This window comes from Schistocerca cancellata, chromosome 4 (genome assembly GCF_023864275.1).
Source record: "Schistocerca cancellata isolate TAMUIC-IGC-003103 chromosome 4, iqSchCanc2.1, whole genome shotgun sequence".
NCBI lineage: Eukaryota > Metazoa > Arthropoda > Insecta > Orthoptera > Acrididae > Schistocerca > Schistocerca cancellata.
In genome coordinates this window covers 694621314-694641633 of record NC_064629.1, presented here as the reverse complement: position 1 = coordinate 694641633, position 20320 = coordinate 694621314, and the positions used below count along the sequence as shown (strand labels likewise).

Below are 20320 nucleotides of genomic sequence, written 5' to 3'. Positions count from 1 at the left end.
AGGATCACATTGGCAACACCAGCAGTGTATTTGCCTCCTGCAAGACAGTAAGTTATTGCCAAACTTGTATTTCTACTGATTGTCTGATGCAATACAATGAAACAAAAATTGTGGTCCGTACATAAAACTTTTGAAGCTCTATCATCAATGAATCAGTGGAAAAACAGCTGTCTGAGTTTCTTATCAATTAGGATGGTGGTTTTAAATTACATACAGGGTGTACATAAAGTGTGGGAAACTTTCAATTATTTATTGCACAAGAACCAAACATAGTACAGATATCATACATATGTCATTTTGAATAGAAACCCTGAAAGTTTTTTTTTTTAATGTAGTAGTTTGGTAATTTCCTGATAGTCAGCACTAATCACAAACATGACGAGTTTAGGAGTGGAGCGAGCTTTCTGTGCATTGGAGTTCGACAAAAACAAGTGTGCTACAGCTGTTCAACGGATGTTCAGAACCAAGCACGGTAAGAAGCCACTAACAAGGAAAGTGGTTGCTTGTGCCCGGCAAAGAGAAGCGGGCGTCCCAGTGTGAGTGAAGTGAATGTGGAGTGCGTATGAGAGACATTCATAAGGAGTCCAAAGAAATCAGTGCATCGTGAACACGAAATGGCTCCAATGACAGTGTGGGAAGTCCTGCAACAGGAGCTGTCTATGAAACCATTCAAATTGGAGCTAGTGCAGAAGCTCATTGAAGACAACAAAGACAAGCGTTTTGAGTTTAGTTCGCAGTTGCAACAACTGAATGGGGATGGCATTGTTGATCACTTAATTTTTATCAGAGAAGCCACTTTTCACACTAATGGGAAAGTGAACAGGCATAATTGTCGAATCTGGGGTGCAAAGCATCCACACGAATGCATTGAATTTGAGAGGTAAATGTTTTTTGCACCTTGTCACATCAAAAACTGTACAGGCCATTCTAATTCACTGAGAGCACTGTCGCTGGATATGCCTACTTGGACATGTTGCAGCAATGGCTGATGCCTCAAAATCTATCAGACTCTCCGTTCATCTTTCAGCAGGATGGGGCTCCACCCCATTTTCATCGTGAAGTTCATGGGTAACTGAACACAGAGCTGCCGCATTGATGGATCGGCTGTGCTACAGAAGGAGACAGCTGCTTCATGAAATGGCCTCCCCGATCACCAGATCTGACTCCATGTAACTTTTTTTCTGTGGGGACACATTAAAGATCTGGTGTATGTACTGACTATACTCTGTGTTGTAGCAGAGCTCCGGGAGAGAATACGTGAAGCACCTGCTACAGTCTACGATGCCAAGCTGGTCACTCATGGGTCACATATTGAATGTTTGTAAAAAAAACTTTCAGATTTTCTCTTGAAAATGCAATATGTATGACATCTGTACAATGTTTAGTTCTTGTGCAATAAATAATTGAAAGTGTTCCCACACTTTATATACACCCTGCACTGCTCTGTATAGCCAGTACTATTCTGCAATTTCACAGTTTGAAAATGACTGATCATATACAATGAGACGAGCTTTCACCACAGAGTGCACCTTGCAGCAGAAGAGCATGCACTCACATAGCGCTTGCACAGATATAACTGATTGCAACACTTATCTATCAGTGTGATTTTACATAGGTGAGCTCAGTATATTTCTGCCAGTGTTCACCTAAAGAGAGGCAGAAGACTGCACCAAAATATCGTGGCAGCAAGTTACAAACATCCAACAAAAATTTCACCGAGCAATCTACATGTCAGGAAAATTTTTAATCTCATGGATTAAATGTTGAAAATTTGAATAAGAAGAAAGGCATTCATGGTTTAAATACCAAATGGAAGAAGAAAAATGGGGCAACTACCTAATCCTCACTTATGGAACTCTGTTATTAATGAGGGAGAAGAATGTGTTTATTGTGAATAACAAAAAGGGACAGAAAAACAAACAAACAGATAAGAGAAAAGTCAAGAGTTGACGACATGATTGTGACCGTTACAAAACTGAAATGGAGATATGCATAAAGCGTGGCAGGATGATAGGAGATGGATGAAGAAGAGTCTATGCTGGATTCTTTGTTGCAAGAAAAATCTACAAAACAACCCAATAAAAGAGGAATTCATGAAAAAGAAACAAGCAGAACAAAGTTTGATGTGAATTGTTGAAGACTGTAATATATGGAGAAGTCTGGAAAATGGCTATAAACTGTAGTGTATGATAAATGGATGATGATGATTTTGTTTTTGAAACAAGTCACACCATTCTGACTGAGAGTCCCTTAATATCTGCAACATTGTTTTTAGTTTTCTTGTTTATAAGAAAGCCTACATCTGAATTTCCTTCTTGCTCTGTTGCTCTGTTCCTCTGTTATGAAACATAAGTCCTGATCTTCATTCTATTTTGGTATTCACTTTTTCACAATTTTGATCACTCTGTGCTATTTAAATTGATTTTATTTGATTACTTAAGTTTTTTACTGGTGCAAACAAGTTGTTAATGAGCCAAATAGAGCAAATAAAAACTTGGATAATAATGGGCATTATGTACACACACCCCAATGATTTGAGAACGCATATTATAAAGTCATTACAAACATGTATTACAAAGTCATAACACATGTATCATATATTTTTTAACATTTTTACCATTCATTTATTGTAATAAACCAAAGATAACAAAAACCTAACATGGAAATAAAAATGAAAAGGATGGAAATGGAAATTGTTGCTGGAAGGAATAAGAGAAGTAATTTCAAGTGACGAATGGAGTACTGGTATGAAACAAGAATTTTACATTTTATTTAATTCACAAATCAATGTTATGTTAATTTCTGTCTGCAGTCCTTTTCTCTGTATATTATTCCACTAGAAACAGAGAAATAGCTCACAATGAAAAATAGAACAAAAATGACCCCCCCCCCCTTTTACACACACACACACACACACACACACACACACACACACACAAATTCTGTCAGGAATAGCAGTATTGAATGAAGATAATTAAGATATAGTGCACAGTACAAGCCATCTAATTTATGCAACAGTTCAACATTACTGCAGGTAAAACTTTTCTCTATTTGCCATCCTTTTTGTAGATGATATTATTATATAGACAACTGACTTTCTCATTCTTTTCTTAATTTTTCTGGCACCTACATATCCCTCGCCTTCACACTCTTGAACATTTCTCATTCCTCATTTCATTCCATTAATCTTACCTTTTTTTGTTGCTAAGTTAGTTAATTAGTCCATTCTCCAAATTATTTTCTTTTTCTTTCCTCCAGTCAGAACTTTCTGAAAGCATCTCCTTCCCCACAAATTGGAATTATTTATTATGTAATGTATTTCATTTCACACATTGGTTATTCCTTTTATTTCTGACTACCATGCTTGTTTATTATTTTTGTACTTAAGATTTCCTTTATGCACATTGCATTCTCATCTGAAACTGACCTTGGATCTTTGCTCATTCCACCTCTGGCAGTTCTGAAGATAATCCTATCTATAGCAAAAATTCAAAACCAAATGAATTTCATAAAATTATATCTGATCTTTGACATCTCACACATTGGGAAAATCTCCAACTGCAATATCTCCTTCCCAAAAAATGCAGCTATTCGAATTTGCTCAATTCTTGGCACTCAGCACTATATTCCTCTTTGAGTACATGATTTTGGCATAGCTTATGTTCACTTTCTAATGACACTATGATATTGTGTGATGTTGATTCATGATAAAACCTTTTGAGCAAAATACATAATTGAAATGCAAAGATATATCAAATTTAACACCAACTTATCAATCAAAACAGTCATCTGTCCTCTCAGTTATCAATTGCTTCCAATACGTTTCAATACAGTTTACTGAAAGTCTAATATGTAGGATCCATAACAGTACTTACAATTAAGTAAGTGAACACACATTCAAGACTGTGGCAACTGCTGTATACACTCATATTTTACTGTACATACAATAATGCAAAGACAATAAGTATTTTTCTGTATGTTTATTGTGACAGAACACCATACTGAACTATCCATGGGTATTATAAAATACATGAAACAACTATGTTTCCATGAGAACCTCAACATACGAAAACAGTTTGCGAAGGTGGATACATTTCTATGAAATGACAAGTTATTTTGTGAGTTCATGCCAGTGTGATGATAATTTCAATCAAAAACAGATGAAGAATTTTCAACGTAGATCTGGAAATGGGTAGGCACAACTTTTCCAAGACATTGTACACATATACATGACTGCAGGTGAAACATGGTTCGCTCATGCACCAACAACAAAAACGTTGAAGAATGGATGGTGACAGTACACCAACAGTGGCAAAGGGCACTTCCTTGGCTACAGAGGTGGTTTTAATGTTCCTATGGTACAATCCAGACTGATTACGTGAACAACCACAACACTGTCACACAAGTGCCCTTTCCACAGGACAATATTCTCAACCATACAGCATCCATGACAGAGAAAGAACAGTGATTTAGACTCATCAGTTCACTGTCTACCTTATTTTAATTATGAATTCTGATGTTATTTCCAGTCCTAACCTGACTTTAAAAAAATTTGATTGGGTGGAAAAAGATGTTCATCAAGGAATACTATGAGTATTGTGTAGAGTTTGCCAAAACCTATTTTTCTGACACTATGAAGAAATGGAAACATGACATGCCAATTCTATAGCTATAAAATGGAAATTAAAGTGAATTCTTTGCAAAATAAGAACATGAATTTGTTGTTTTTTTTACCACAGTTATCAACCTCTACTCAAGCACTACAACTATTCTGCACTTACTGCAAACAGTTCGAGTGGAACATGTAAGAATTAATAAAGAACTAATTAAAGATTAGATCAGAGTACAATCTACAATGGAAATTAGAGAAAAGAAAAGAAGTATACTTACACATATGGAATTGGAGCAATCTTTTTACTTTCAATCTCATGAAGCAGTGGAGTAAAAATCCTCCATGCCTCTGAAAGTTCATCAGAGCGAACAAAATGCATCTGTGATCCACAGAATACATCAAGTATCAGTCTCTCATATGCATCAGGCATTTTTACTTCCTGTAACAGAAATAACTTACTTGAAGATTTTGTATCTTGTAATGAAATCTGGTAATAAATTCATAAAATCTGAACACAGTAAACAATAAAAAATCTATAATTTAAGTTTCTCTTTCCCTAGCAAAGGCATGTGTATTCTTAAAAGCTGTAATAAAACCCCTCAAAATCATGGAACTTCAGAGACAATCAATACACACACACACACACACACACACACACACACACACACACACACAAAATAATGACACCTCTCTATTGGCCAAGCCGACAAGAAATAATAGTGACTCTTAGAAGTCATCTCTAATGCTGGAGCAGAAAGGTGTAGTGCTGCATCAATACAGTAATAACCATTTCCTTCCAATAATTACCTCTTTATCTTTAGCCTATACGTCACCTCTTGCATCTCCTACTAGTACTATGAAATTTGAATCTCTATTGTCATAATCAGTTAGCAGTTCTGACTCATCGCCTGCAACTTACTCCTTCTTTACATTTTTTCTTAACATTTTCAAGATTCTTAGTTTTCATTTTTAGCTACTTAAGCTTATAGAACTTCTGAAAGCTGACGAGTCAACTTATTATTCTAATTTTGTTTTGTCATACTGTACAGTTAACAATTTTCACCATTTTGCATTAACTAAAAGAAATCGTGAAGAATATTTGAAAACATAATATTTTTTACAAGTATGAACAAAATGTTACAACATTGTTATTTTGTTTATGCATGTTGCACCTATTTCATATATTTCCAACAACATAAATCATTTAGTCCTTAATTCCATTTGTTTTTGGAGGACCAATCTGATTTACACATCATATAAAAAATGAAAAAAGTTTGCCATCTCAGAAACACATTGTGATCACTAAAAATGAATACAGACAAAACATGCAGTATTTTTAGTCAACAATAATTCATCAACAATTAAATCTTCAAATTACCTTGTACCGACTTCCGTATGTCAAATCCAGTTCTGTTTCCTCCAAATCAAATGTCATTCCGGGGGTTTTTGTCATCATTTTGATGTACACAGCTTCACCTGGCTGGACTCTAATTACTAATTCATTTCGTTTAGGCTTTCCACTAAAAATATCTCCAGGAACATCCTGGTACTGAATTCGTACTTCAGCTTTGCGTTCATTTAATGCTAGTAGAAAAGAGAAAAGTCTTATTAAAATATATTTTTCAAGTTCTCCCATCATAAATAGTGTTTCGTGAAACTTAGGGATTGCAGCCAGATGATGTTGACATCTTGCCATGATACTTCGGCTGGCAACTATTAATCTAACTTAAGGTGAGAGTTTGAAACTGGAGATTGCTAGTTTACATTGCTAATTTGATGATGGCTGAATGGTTATCAGCTGAAATATCGTGGCAAGATATCAATGACACCCAGCTGCAATTCTGAAACTTTATGGAATACTTATTAAAATATACTTTGTAAATGCTTGTTATTGTTAAACACAGTATTTTGTCTTACAAATATATGTGATTCATTAATGGTATGAGTCCCCCAAAATCAGGAAAACATCAGCAGTCTATTATTATTATTATTATTATTATGTAATAAAATTTTACATAAACATAGTCACTTCTTATTCTTGTAAAAAACTGCAACCTTTGCCGTGAATTTGTTTGTGATACATGGTCAAAGTATTATGTAACTACAAATTAAAAGAAAAAAGAAACCAGAACATACCAACAATTAAAAATGATAGAACACAATTTGTCACGTTTACAGAAGAATACAGTTGAGAAGGCAACTTTGCTACTGAAGATCATGAAGGAGGATGAAAATAATAATAAAATCCTTGAATAATTTGGTAAACTGGCAAAGAGGGTGCTATCCTCTGACATCGGTGTATAATGACTCCATTACCCAGGTACTACTCAGGGCCACTTCCCCCAGTCAATGGTATTACACTATTATTGCTATAGTTCAAAACCGGTGATGTGACAAATAGTCATGCCAGGGTGGGGGAAATCACCACTGTCGCTGGTTCGGGGCCCAGAAAAACTCTCCCCACGCTGGGGGCTCGGATCCTCACTACTCATTTTAAAGTAATATACTGACCGAGCACTCTTAACGACTGCCCCCAGCCATTGACTGCGGGAGCAATGCACATGGGGCCGATATGCATGGGATGCCTCTTAGCTGATCACTCAGCATTGGAATCCGTACAGTGAGCATCGCAACTGAGTCTGTGACCCGTAAATAGTACAGCTCACAGCCAGCCAGGCCTACCCGCTGTCGAGCCCAGGCACTCTCAGGCTCACCAGTTTTACCCAGCTATACCTGAGTCAGCCACAGGTTCTAAGCCTTCATGCCAAGTCCCCAATGGATGGGATTTGGATAGAAATGATTACTACTTGTGTCAGTGTTAAAATCTCACCACACTGGACAAGTAACAACCAAGGACATTTTATTTCGGGTCCTCTACCACACATCTCATACTGGCTGCAATGTCCATTGCCCTGGAACAAAGGATAGTGTAGACAACAGACATTTTTATGGGTAAATGCCGTGTGGTCTAACAAGGGGCTCACCATATCCCCACATACAAGTCCATGCATGGACTGACACCTCAAACAACTACCCCAGCAGCTACCCCATCCCTACCTTGCCAGAGCAAGTAATGTAATAACGTAATGTAATGTAACTTAATATTAAAAGTGTCAATATTGACAAAAATAGAGAAAAAGCAAGAGATCAGTGGCAACAAAAACTTAATTCCTGCATGATCAATAAAAGGTGATTATTTATGGCCAACAAGATAATTTACATTTTTCACTGGGTACAAGACCAAAACAAGTTTAACTGCTAAACTACAGTAATCACATGTGTTCCCAGTTTACACTTCTGCACTACTAAAAAAAATTGTTGGACAAATGACATGAATGTTATGAGCATGATTCATAAAACTGAAGAATTTCTACAAAGCTTGAAATTAATTAAAATACATATCAAAGTACCTTCCACGAAGAAAGTGGGTGCACTCAGTGACTGTGATATGATTTATAAATTACAGAGCTCAGCAATCATTCACCCTCTTTTTTTTCCCCCAGGTTTTATAAAAAGGACGACCGATTGCTACGCTCTATAATTTATAAAATACACATTGCGTCAAAAACAGTGACAAACAGAAACTGACAAAACATTGGGACAGTTACATGAATTCGCTTAATCTTGCCTTTAATACCACCTGTCATGAGGCACATAAGATGAGACATGCTAAATTAATTTTTATGTTCTCTCTTAGTTCACCACTGATTAATTTGTGGTCATTAAATGATCTATTATCTGATGATATAGACCCTGAGGGCATCAGGACTAAATGAGTGGTGGCAAAAAATAACATCTCTCTAGGATATCAGAGAGAGGTTCTTAGTTACAATCGAGTGAGGCATGTGGCTTCAGTGATGATGGAGGTATTGTCTATGTGAAGAATTTCTTGGGGCAGAGTGAAGGGGCACAGGGGATCATGGCAAAAATGTTGCCTCTATTTCTCGAGCCATGTACGGTCATTAAGAGTTTGTTTAGTGGAAGTTTCTTGCTACAAGACCCTAAAATGTTTAAGAAAATCAGGGTTTATTTGAGTCAGCTGACAGTACACAATGACAAAGTACAAGCTGGTACATAATAAATTAAAGAAACTGGGCTGCCCAACCTAATTTCTGACTTAAGGGGGGAGGGGGAAGGGGGACACTGATATGTTCACATCGATATTCTGGGTAAGATAGTAGCAGTGCTGTAACTTGGAACTTCCTTGGCACACCATGAGAGGATTTGACTTTGGCATGTGCCACCTTTCCTTTGAAGACCATGTGAATGTGTGGTACAAGGGAAGGGGGTGTAAGCAGTGCACTGGACACAGGGAGTCTGGTGGTAACAGCCACATGCAACGTAAAGGTTGCCCAGGACAGTGTCGAATTCTAACTTGGGAAGGCAGCAGGTTTTCCTGTTTGGGGGTGGCTGTGTGATGGGTGGCCACATATTAAGTCATCAGTTCCTTTGTGGCATTTCCATTGTGGGAATTACACTGACCCATCATCTGTGTACTTCTTTATTTAAATTCCAAAGGGAGTGCCAGCAGTAACGTGTGTGTTTTGGTGAGTTAAACTTATCTGTAACTCTTAAACTTCCTGAGTGGTATCTTGCCATTATGACTTCTTCTGTGTTAAGCTGCCTGAGTTGACACTCAATTTAAATGTGTGTGTCTCAGACAAAGGAGCTGCGTAGTTAACTACCACAATGTTAATTTTGATAAATGCATTTCTGTTTTCAGAGTGTGGTAGAGGTACAAACTGACACCTTCTCCTAAATTTTATGTAACTGGTTTTAGATGTTATGGTGTGGTGGTAATATTGTTGTTTTTTCTGTTTAAGAGCTCTAAAAGTTAATTGTTCAACTGTACCTTCAAATCTGCTGGGATTTCCTGTTATGACCTGTACTGAATACAAATATCTTTAGACTACCTTCTGAACAAGGTTATTCAGGATGAGGCCTTGCTGTCTGTTGCTGGTGCCTGGCTGGTGGTTTTGGCAGAAACTGTGAGTTGAAATTCAACCCATGTTACTGCAATTCCGTATGTGTTTATTCTGCTTATTGGTGCCTGGACACAATTCAGTTAATAGCAACTTCTGATCCAATTACTGGCATTTTAAAATAATTTCGATGTTAAATTGTATGCTATAATTATATTAAGTTGATGTTTTAGTTAGTGGCACCTTAAATATATTTGTCTGTGTGTTACACAATCAGATCTTTTCATTAGCACCTTAAATCTTTTCACATTTATAGTGTTTGATGTATTGTAGACAGTTTTGAATATCATTTACAAGTGCTTAATTAAATAATTGAACCTGCTGAGGTACCAGCATGTGCCTTCTGTAAACTGTTTGTGTTAAATAAATTTGTGAAATTTTTCTGCTGAGGGCAGGCTCACTGGCTTAACACTTCTGGAACCCTGCATCCTTACATTATTTCAAATACTACTCAGTACATGTTGAGATTTTTGGTTTCAGTATAATAGTTGCCTTGCCATTCTGTTTTTGTGCTGGGGTATGTGACAAATGAAACATTTCCAAATGAGTAGACAGATCATGATGGTATTTTAAGAGAGCCAGCTGACTCCCCCAACCACATACTTTTCTATAATTTTCTTGTGGGAAACACAACACAGCTCCTATGATGTCAAATGATGTGCAACAATTCTTTGTGGCATCTTGTCACTACATTGCAGCATTGCCCTAGAAACATTGCAGTCTCGCATCAGTCACTACATGTGTGTTTGCAAATGTGTACTGTAATCAATGGTGAAGAAACAGAGAGAGCAAATGCTGTGAAAAGATCTAATACAAAGTGTTTCATCCAGAACCATGATTTTTGCACAATATATGCCAATGTGATTTACTTTGTTCTTATGCTGTGTTAACCAGATTAGTGTAATGAAAACCGTAATTACCCAAAGAATTTTAAGGAAAAGATTATCTAAATTTACAGTTACAAATAAGTTTCTGCTGTCCTGAGAAGTACAGTAACACCATGGTGAAATGTACTATGGAAGATATTCATACACACTGGGGCTAGTTACAATATATATTTGGAACCATATGACTTCCAGTTATTAAATATTGTAAAGGAAATATACAGAGTGATAGAACTATACTGAAGGTGAAGCTTAGGAGTAATCAAAGGATTTTCTGCAGATTCCTGGCCATATTCAGAGAATTACTAATAAACTACTAAAAATCATTAGTGTAAAATATGCAAGGCTCACTAATATAACCACTTTGAAGCAAGACATTGCTTATAAGAAGCATTATTTTTATTAGCATGCTAAAAATGTAATTTTCAGGTGGACAAAAGATATACCTGGGAGTGAGAAGAGCATGGGCTCATAAATATGATGCTACACTATGTAAAGTTTCAATTAAAAACAATACCTTTCCCACAACGGAGAATAAATGGTACACCATCCCAACGCTCACTCTTTATTTTTAATACTGCTGTGGCAAATGTTGGTGTTGTTGAACCTGCTGGTACTGTAGGATCATCCAGGTAACCCAGCTTTTCTTCACCATTCCCATCAGGTTTTCCAACATATTGACCAAGAACTACATCATCTAGAGTAATGGGTGGAATGCATCGAAGTACTTTCACCTGTTTTGAAATGCATACAAGAAAAGTATTATTATGGTCATATATTAAAATTTTTGAATAATAGACACAGTAAATATTAAATATACAAACAGTAGCATAAGCATTGCAGTTTTCAACCATTTAACTGGCAATCTCTGTATTCCACAAAGTGAAATTGCTCAACAGAGAACTGGTGATTGGATCTTATGGGATATATGTACAATTCTATATATATATTATGTAAATAAATTTGCTCCCTCTTCCACCTGCAGTTTAATTATAGCCCACTGGAGCAACAAAGCGCTGTGACTAGAAAAAGGTGGAGTTCATGTTTGTTTTGAAAAAAGGCTCATCACTGTTGGCCTTTATTGTTAATTGTGGTCTGTTTCAGGCTTATGGGGCACATTTTATGCTCATATATTATGATCTTTAAAGAGTTTGAAAATCTCCTCTGTGTGAGTCAGTACAAGGTTCCATAAATAGTAACTCTGTGAAACTCAGTTCATGGTGTTAACCCACAAGGGCCAGAAAGCAGGAGATAGCAGTATGACATCTGGATACTGTGTTCCTCGGTTCCTTGCAGATATTTCATGCACTTCCAGAATGTTATCTAGTGAACAAAATATGAGCTTACAAAAAACTGGGGCCAGCTTAGCGAGTGGACTGACTTCCTAGCAGACGTACTACAGCATGTTACTGTTAATGTTGAGAAATATTCAAATGTGAATGTATCTTTTGGTGTACCACAAGTGGTGTTGTTGGAGGGAGTCTGTGAAGTGAGTAATAAACCTCTCATTTCTGCCACCTCCTCCCATGCAGCTAGGACAATGTTCCAAAAGACACTACAAGTTCTAAGCACGCAGTAAGGTAAGTTTTCTTCCACAGTCTGTTTTTTCTCCACCAATACATTTTCAATAAGGATGAAGTCTGGTGCAGGAGTACTCCAGACAAGATGTAAGCTTTCATTCTGTTCTGAAAACTAGTCCTGCCCCATAGCTGACATGTACACTAAAGACTGATCCTGCTAGAAAAAGATTAATCCATCAGGACACACTGATGTACACTAAAGACTGATCCTGCTAGAAAAAGATTAATCCATCAGGAAACACTGATGAGACCATAAAATCGCACATAATATATTGGGCAGCATCAAATCAGCCATCTATCCGGCAAAGCATCCCAAGTTCACAGGAACACATTGAACCCAAAACTGCTGCAGACACACAGCTACTGTGAGATGACTTTGGACATGTTTGGATTTAAAACAGGCACCTTGTGGATTATATGCTATTCCTGGACCACAACTCACTGTGTAAAATACTGATTCATCAAAAAATGTTACATTCAGACAGCCACAACAGGAATTTTCCTCAGCAAATGCTAATTAGTAGAGTCCATTATCATCATGGAGCCCTTTTTTAATGGTCACATATTTGCCACGTAGTCCATCCTCCCGAAGCCAGCGCCAAACCATTTCATTTGACCGTTTCAACCACACCATGTTAAGGGGAAAAAAAGATTTTGTTGTGATGTGTTTACAAGTTCATACCCTGGACTGATGTTGTTACACATGGATGACCAGTTTCCACATGCCTACTGGATTTTTCAAGAATCATGTCATTTTATTCATTGTTACACAATGTGCTCTGCAATGCCATACCATTCCCCAGTATCTGTTGCTATCAAATTCTCTTCCTCCGCAGTAGCAATGATGTGGACTTGAGAATGAGGCATGGCTCATGAATAAAGCAATTGGACTACAAGCAAGAGGGTTCAGGTAGCTGACTTTGTACTGAGTTCTGTCATTGACTATTACAGAAAGAACGGTACAACAGCAGACATAATTCACTAAGTTGGACTGTTAGTCATTGGATCACACAACTGCCTTTGCTATATGCCCAAGGCTATCACATGCAAAGATAGCTATCAGCAATATAGGTGCGTCTGGAAGATTACCAAATTTTTGGTCCACTGGTGACAGTATCTTGGGAAGAACGAACATCAACACACCAGTTTGTTTTTGAGGGAGCCTCCTGCAGATACCATGGAAATGTGCAATGCTATATTTGCCACAAGAGATGCCAGCCTCACTGACAGAAGGGCGAGTATTGCCATCAACAGCACTGCAATCATGGGCATTACTTTGCATCTGTGAAACATGTGCCCACTGAGTCCTGAGCAGATATACTTCTGTTGGTATGTCTTTAGGATGCCACCCGGTTGCTATGCAGCAGTTCAGTTTGCTGAGGCAAACAAGGATCTACTCATCGCAGCAGCCAAGCAGCCAGCAGTTGCATTCGCCATATGAACATGAAGATCATGCCTCTGCAGCCGCAACAAACTGCCAGCCAACAGCTATGAGTCTCATTATCTCTGACATTGGCCTCCATGAACTCTGGGCAACAGGGTTTGGTATTTACTGATTTTTTTTAAGGACACTTGTCCTGCTCCTAGTCTGTCCACACTTAGACTTGTGCTATGTGGTCTGAACAGGGCATATTGCTTCAAGGTTTTCTATCTTTATCAAAAACTCTAAGAGAGAGCCATTTAGTGTCAAGTATAGATCAAGACAATTAATTCACTGTGTTCCATTTATCTTGCATCTTGCAACACCAGACGACTTTAGTTGTCAATCATTTTGTTTGTATTGATCAAAATAAAGCACCTTTGGTTTTATAGCTACCTGAGAATCTCATCTTGTGTTGTGTACCCACATAAGATCACTATATTTCTGGCAATGAGGATAGAAGGTTTCAAAGTTTTCATCACTACAGTTAATGGTAACCAGTTTTTAAATGCAACAGACAATATTTCTGGCAGTTTCGAGTACAGTCAGTGCTACCAGGGCATTTTTCCAAAACTTGGTGCAATTGGTAGTGCCATTACCAGTGACACTAATTATGTTTTCTCATTCCATTCTGGCAAAACAGCAACATGAATTGTTGATGCAACTACTTCTTTTTGTGCAGCAACTTAGTGAAAACATGAGCTCATTCTGAACAAGTTGTTCCGCCTGGATGTGGTCCTACACTAGGCAAGGATGATGTTGCCCCTGCCATTTCAAGCATTCAATGAGGAAATGGAGCCATAGTGAGCCTTTATTACACGGCTGGAGCACCACTTTGTGGCCTGCAATATTCGGGGTGACAATCGCCAACGTGTCTTTTTACTAGCTTACTCACTTGCAAAAGCATATCAAACCCTGCAACAAAGTAACCAAGGTGTAAATCCTTGTACCCTACCATATGATTTATTACAGGCCCAACTAAATGCCTATTATGCTTCATGCAGCAATTTTCGTGTGCATATTCAACCTTCAGAAGCGTCTTTCATGACACTACACGACTCTCTACCAGTCTTTATTTTGTGTACACAAGCTCGAAGCCCTAAGCACTTCAGCTGCCACAGGGTTGATATTCACCCTTTAGGCACAACAAATTTACAAATTTCTGCTACAAGGTGTTCTCACACTACTCACTTAAGATACTTCAATTACCCTGTGGCATCATTTCAGGCAACTTATTCTTTTCAGGACGGATTACCTCATAATCATTTTCCGTATTAATTACAAAACTGCTTCTTGTGACCAACATGCATGTAAGCTTCGTAGACTCTTCCACTCCTTTCTATATTGGCATTGCTCCACTATCCGCTGACTCACCTGACCATCTGTCGTGCGTCAGTGAGCAGGTCTCTCAAGGGTTTTTGACTACAGGAATGACATCTTGATAGCACTATCACTCCTGTCTGCAGATGATGCTCCGCCCACACCTCCAATTGAACTGCCAACCTTACAGGATTCTCTTTTTTAGGATGTGGATCCAGCAATGAGCAAGTGTCATATGTTTGACTCGAATAGCCTTCCGGAACTGCACAGCATCCTGGTGCACCCTTCTCACATGTTAGTGGCATTAATTTCAGTGACAAATGGTGGTAAGATGACACCTTCATGTATTGATACTACATTTCAAGGACTGCAGCAGGTGCTTCACAGTACTGAGGATGAGGGAGAATATTCTTTGATAGTGGTAAGAAGCTCTCATGGCACAGGGCCATGTCTTGTCTCTGCTTCCTTCAGTCAGCATCCATCAAATGGACCACAGACATTGTGTCTGGACCAGCCAGGTTCTGACGGATATACAATGTATTGCCAGCATCTCACAGTACAGTTTCAAGAATCCCCTCTCCATGCATCAGTCTCTGCAAGTTCCAGGCCTAGCTATCACATGACATCACAACCTGGATACACTAGCCAGTGACCTGCACTTGTCTGGTCTCTCATGTGTTGCTCTGCAGAGCCACGTACGCTTCTCACATCAATCAGTTGGTCTTCATCCGAGAGTGGGAAGATGCATCACGCTCTTGCAGTGTTTTCAGACAGGTGAGACCACCATGCCACAGAGTCCACTACCTGTGACACACCAGCATGGTCGACTCTCCAAAATTCTTCAGCTTGGTGGAAATCCTATCAAGTCTGGGATCTCTTGGATCACCAGCATTCCTCACTGGAACAACCTACGAGGGCCACTAGCAGGACTTCCCTGGCTCTGTTGTTGCTCCCTCGTGGAAGTTCACATGTAAAAAGGTGGCCTGTGATGAACCACATCTCCATTGCTGACAGAGATCGGTCTTTCCATAATGACAATATTTTCTCCTTCTCTTTCTTATTCTCTTTGCAGATCTGCTCCAGATAGTTTCATCCATGCCTGCTCCAATTCTTGCTGCTACACAGAAGCTATCCACTGGTATCTGGAAGATTATGCCTGACCTTGGGTCCAGGACCCTGAGGACAAGGACACAGTTACTGGACAACATCTATGATGACTCAAGGTGCTTCCTCCAAGTGGACACTCCATTGGCTTTACAGTCTCCATCATCATGATGACACTGCCATCTCTTCCCACAGGGGAGGGGGAGGGGGGCAGGGGCAGGGGCAGGGGCAGGGGCAGGGGCAGGGGCAGGGGCAGGGGCAGGGGCAGGGGCAGGGGCAGGGGCAGGGGCAGGGGCAGGGGCAGGGGCAGGGGCAGGGGCAGGGGCAGGGGCAGGGGCAGGGGCAGGGGCAGGGGCAGGGGCTGTCATCACCCAACATCAAAACAGCTCTGTTATCTCTCCCCTACAGGAGGAAGAATGCTATGTATCCAGACTATTATCTGCTTGCTGGCAACACTACCTCAGGGAGATCAAACATAAACTTTCTAGAAGACACCATCAACACACTGATTTATTATTGAGGGAACCTACAGCAGCTGCCACAGAAATGTGTGCTGCTAGATTCGTCAGCCTCACTGACAGCAGCACGAGAATCACCATCAACAGCGCCACAATCAGGTGCACTATTTTGCAGCCACGAGCAACGTGGCCACCAAGAGCTGAGCAGAAGTCCTTCCAGTGCAAGTGATATTACACAGTCCACTCACATTAGTGTGACCAGGGTATACATTAGACATTAACAGCACTCACACATGGCAGGTGGTAGCACTAGAAGTGGAGTGTATATATAGTGTATTGGAGTGCCATGGAAAACAGTTTAATCATTGCCATCATGCAGAAATAGATAGATTTACCTGATGTCCAAAAGGGCCAAGGGTGGAAGCATTTCTGAAACGGCTAAGTTTGTAAACTGTTTGCATGCACTATCATTAAAGTATACCATGTACGATCAAATGGCACTATCCAAAATCGATACTGAGGTAAATGTGGTGAACAACAGGCCACAGACAACAGGGGCGAACAATGTCTACAGAGATGTGTATAGGTAAACAAATATGCAACTGTTGAGCATCTGACCATCCAGATGAACCAAGGAGGCTACGAACACTGTCTCCTCAATATTCTTTCTGTGGATGTTGCTGCATATGGGCCTCTACAGCAGGCACCTGGTTCATGCACCCATTCTGACCGTTGTTCATCAGTGATGCAGACTAGAATTTGCATGCCAATACTGCAACTGGACATCCACAGAGTAGCAACAGGTGGCCTTTTCATTCAGTTGACTCACATTTTATGCCCCATCGGACAGATGGCGAACACCCTGCAACAATCACTGCAAGGGTCCAGGACTATGGAGAGAGTGTTATGGTCTGGGGAATGTTTTTGTGGTATTCTCCGAGTGTTCTTGTCATTTTGGAAGACACAATGGAACAACACAAGTATGTTTCTACCCTTGGGGAGCATGTTCATCCATGGATGCAATTTATTTTTTCCTTGACACAATGGCATCTACCAGCAGGACAATCCAAGGTATCACTCAGTGCAAACTGTACGTGGATGGTTTGAAGAGCACTACGATGTGTTTACTGTATCCCCTGGCCACCAAATACCCTGGATTTATGCCCAATCAAAAACCTGTGGGACCAACTTGACCAGGCTGTTCACAATATGGATTGTCAAACCAAGAAACTCAGTGCAACTGGGCACAGTACAAGAGTTGGCATGGCTCCACGTACATGTCAGTACCTTCCAGAACCTCACCGACTCTCTTCCTGCACACCTCACAGCAATCCGTATTGCAAAAGATTGTTATTCGGGCTTTTGACAGGTGGTCACAATAATGTGACTGGACAGTGTAATTCTTTCCTTATCATGGCTAACAAATGCAATTCAATTTACTACTCATTATTGGTGATGTTTCTTCACAGAAAATACTGCAGCAAATTAGCATATATTTATAAAGTTCACTTAATATACCAATAATCATTGTGATTCCATAACACACTGAAACCTATCACTTCTACAAAGCACTGTACTGTACTGTTCTGTTACGAGATGCCCTTGCTGGCCGTGCATGACACAGTCAACTCTAATTGTATTAATGTTAGAAAAGATCTGCCAAAAATGGCACATCACTCACTGGAAATGAAAACAACTGAAAAAATAAAATAATAATTTTAAAAAAAGGTCAAAACTACCACAAATTCAATGTACGAGTATGTAGAATCATCACATTGTTTGAACAAGATTTAGATCACTCAAAAAGAGATCAGAGTCAACAATCATCATGTTTCCAGTATTTTATTGCTTTCAGATGAACAGCTGACACAGAAATTGTAGTCATTACCAACTGACCAGGAAGTCATCAGTTCAACTCCCCGCACTTACCGTTTTGCCAAGTGTGATAGTTAAGAGTATTTAATAAAACTGAAGAGTTAATTAACTTAGTGCAATAAGTACAGACTAATATTGTTTATAGGTAAGAATAATAGAACATGCACTGATAGTAAAACATAATGCATATGGTTTTACAGAATCATTCAGGCAGACTCTTACCATCTACTTAATACTCTCAGATGCATTTTCACGAATTTAATCCAAGTTTCTTTTCTGGCAACTACTAGGCAAAATAAATGTGCATGCACAAAAGTATCTTTCACTCAGTATGCATACTGCAGAAGATGTGTGTGTTTTAAATGCTTTTACAACAATTTCCAACCAAGACATTATCATGACAACGTTCAAAGAGCCTGCCTGAATTACAATACGAAACAATATGTGTTATGATTATCTATGTTTTCAAAACCTAAGCCTCATGATCTGCACCCTTTAACAAGAGCTACTTTTGAGAGGTCCCCAAACAGTGTGTTAAAGTGCACTGAATCGGTGGGTAACCAAATGTGGTCTGCCCTTGCCAGAATTAATTAAATGTTGTTACTGTTGTTGTTGTTGTTGTTGCTGCTGCTGCTGTTCATCATCATCATCTTCTTCTTCTCCTCCTCCTCCTCCTCCTCCTCCTTCCTTCCTCTTTTTCCTTTTTCTGTTGTCTTCAGTCCAAAAACTGGTTTAATGCAGCTCTCCTCTGTAAGCCTCTTCATCTCTGAATAAATACTGCAGCCTACATCCATTTGAACCTGCTTACTGTATCCATGCCTAGTTCAATCTCTACAATTTCTACTTCCCAAACTTCCTTCCAACACTAAATTGATGACTTCATGATTTCTCAGAATCCTATCTACCAATCCCTTCTTTTAGTAAAGTTGAGGCACAAATTACTTTTCTCCCCAATTCTGTTTAGTACTTTCTCATTAAATACATCAGAGCTGGTCATGGTGTGCCAAGCTTCATGTAGGCTGCATGTGCAGCCTGCATGCGGGCCAAAGCTCAGGCTGTCTTGGCTTTGCTCAGTTCTTCTTGAAAGTACCCAATACAGTGCAACATGTGGTTTAGTACTGTGGTGTGGCATTTATCAGGCGGTGCAACTCTCTTCAGTTCAGCAGAATCAGTACTGTTTACCCTTTGCTATTTGTTTGTGGTATGAAGGGCTTTCACAGTTCCAGTGGCTGTTGGCACAAAAAGAGACAATCCAGCAATCTATCATCATTTAAAAATGGATGGGAATGACAGAAGAGAGGGATAAGAATTCTCAGTACATATTATTCAGTCACATAAGTGATGGGTACCGCAAATTTGCTATTAAATGACATTACAATACCATGCAGAAAGAATTTATGGATTTAGTTGTCAATGAAAGAGCAAAAACTTACAATGATCAACAGATGTGATATACTGTTATACACATCAATAAGCACTTTTTGCTAAATTTGCAGGCATGCAGTACATGAAGAATTTGGTGGTACGGATAGCAGACTTTCCGAAGTCGCATGCATTATTCCACTGTTGGTTGCAAAAGTTTTTGATGGAACTACACAAAGTGTACGGAGACTTTATATACTGCTGCAAAGTATGTTGGTTAAGGGAATACTTTTTCACTTTTAAACTCACTACTATTGAATTTAAGGAGGAAAAAGTATTGCACGAACGAAACTTAGTACAACCAGAATGGATTGCAAACCTCGTATTTTAAGTGGACGCAACAGCACACTGTGCACAGAAGGGCACTGCAAGGTGAGAAACAACTTCTTCTGATTTGATTGAGAAGCATTTAAAAAGAAAATTGCATTGTAGAAGGGACACATTCTGATGAACACAGGCCAGTTCCTTAAGGTCACCTGCATCAAAGAAAATGTGGGGTTTGAAGAATTCATTGGGGGCTTTGAAAAAATTATGAGGATAGTATCCTAAACGTTTTGAGGACACTGCCAATCTTACCTCCATTTTTGGGACTGTTTGCCATTTCAGTTGAAAGTTCCCCTGTGCACATGCAGGTGTAACTTATTGATCCCATTTTAAAGGTGT

The 20320-nt window shown here is 39.1% G+C and overlaps 1 protein-coding gene across 4 annotated transcripts in view; it reads right to left on the bottom strand.

The window, feature by feature from the left end:
• LOC126183602 (glucose-6-phosphate 1-dehydrogenase) overlaps positions 1 to 20320 on the bottom strand; it is a 288517-nt gene that overhangs the window by 5411 nt on the left and 262786 nt on the right. For all 4 annotated transcript variants that reach the window (XM_049925708.1, XM_049925707.1, XM_049925710.1 and 1 more), the window contains 3 exons: positions 10996 to 11212; positions 5991 to 6196; positions 4891 to 5051 (listed from right to left, as the gene is read on the bottom strand). In XM_049925708.1, coding sequence (XP_049781665.1) covers positions 4891 to 5051; positions 5991 to 6196; positions 10996 to 11212 — 584 coding nt within the window. The remainder of the gene's footprint in view (positions 1 to 4890; positions 5052 to 5990; positions 6197 to 10995; positions 11213 to 20320) is intronic.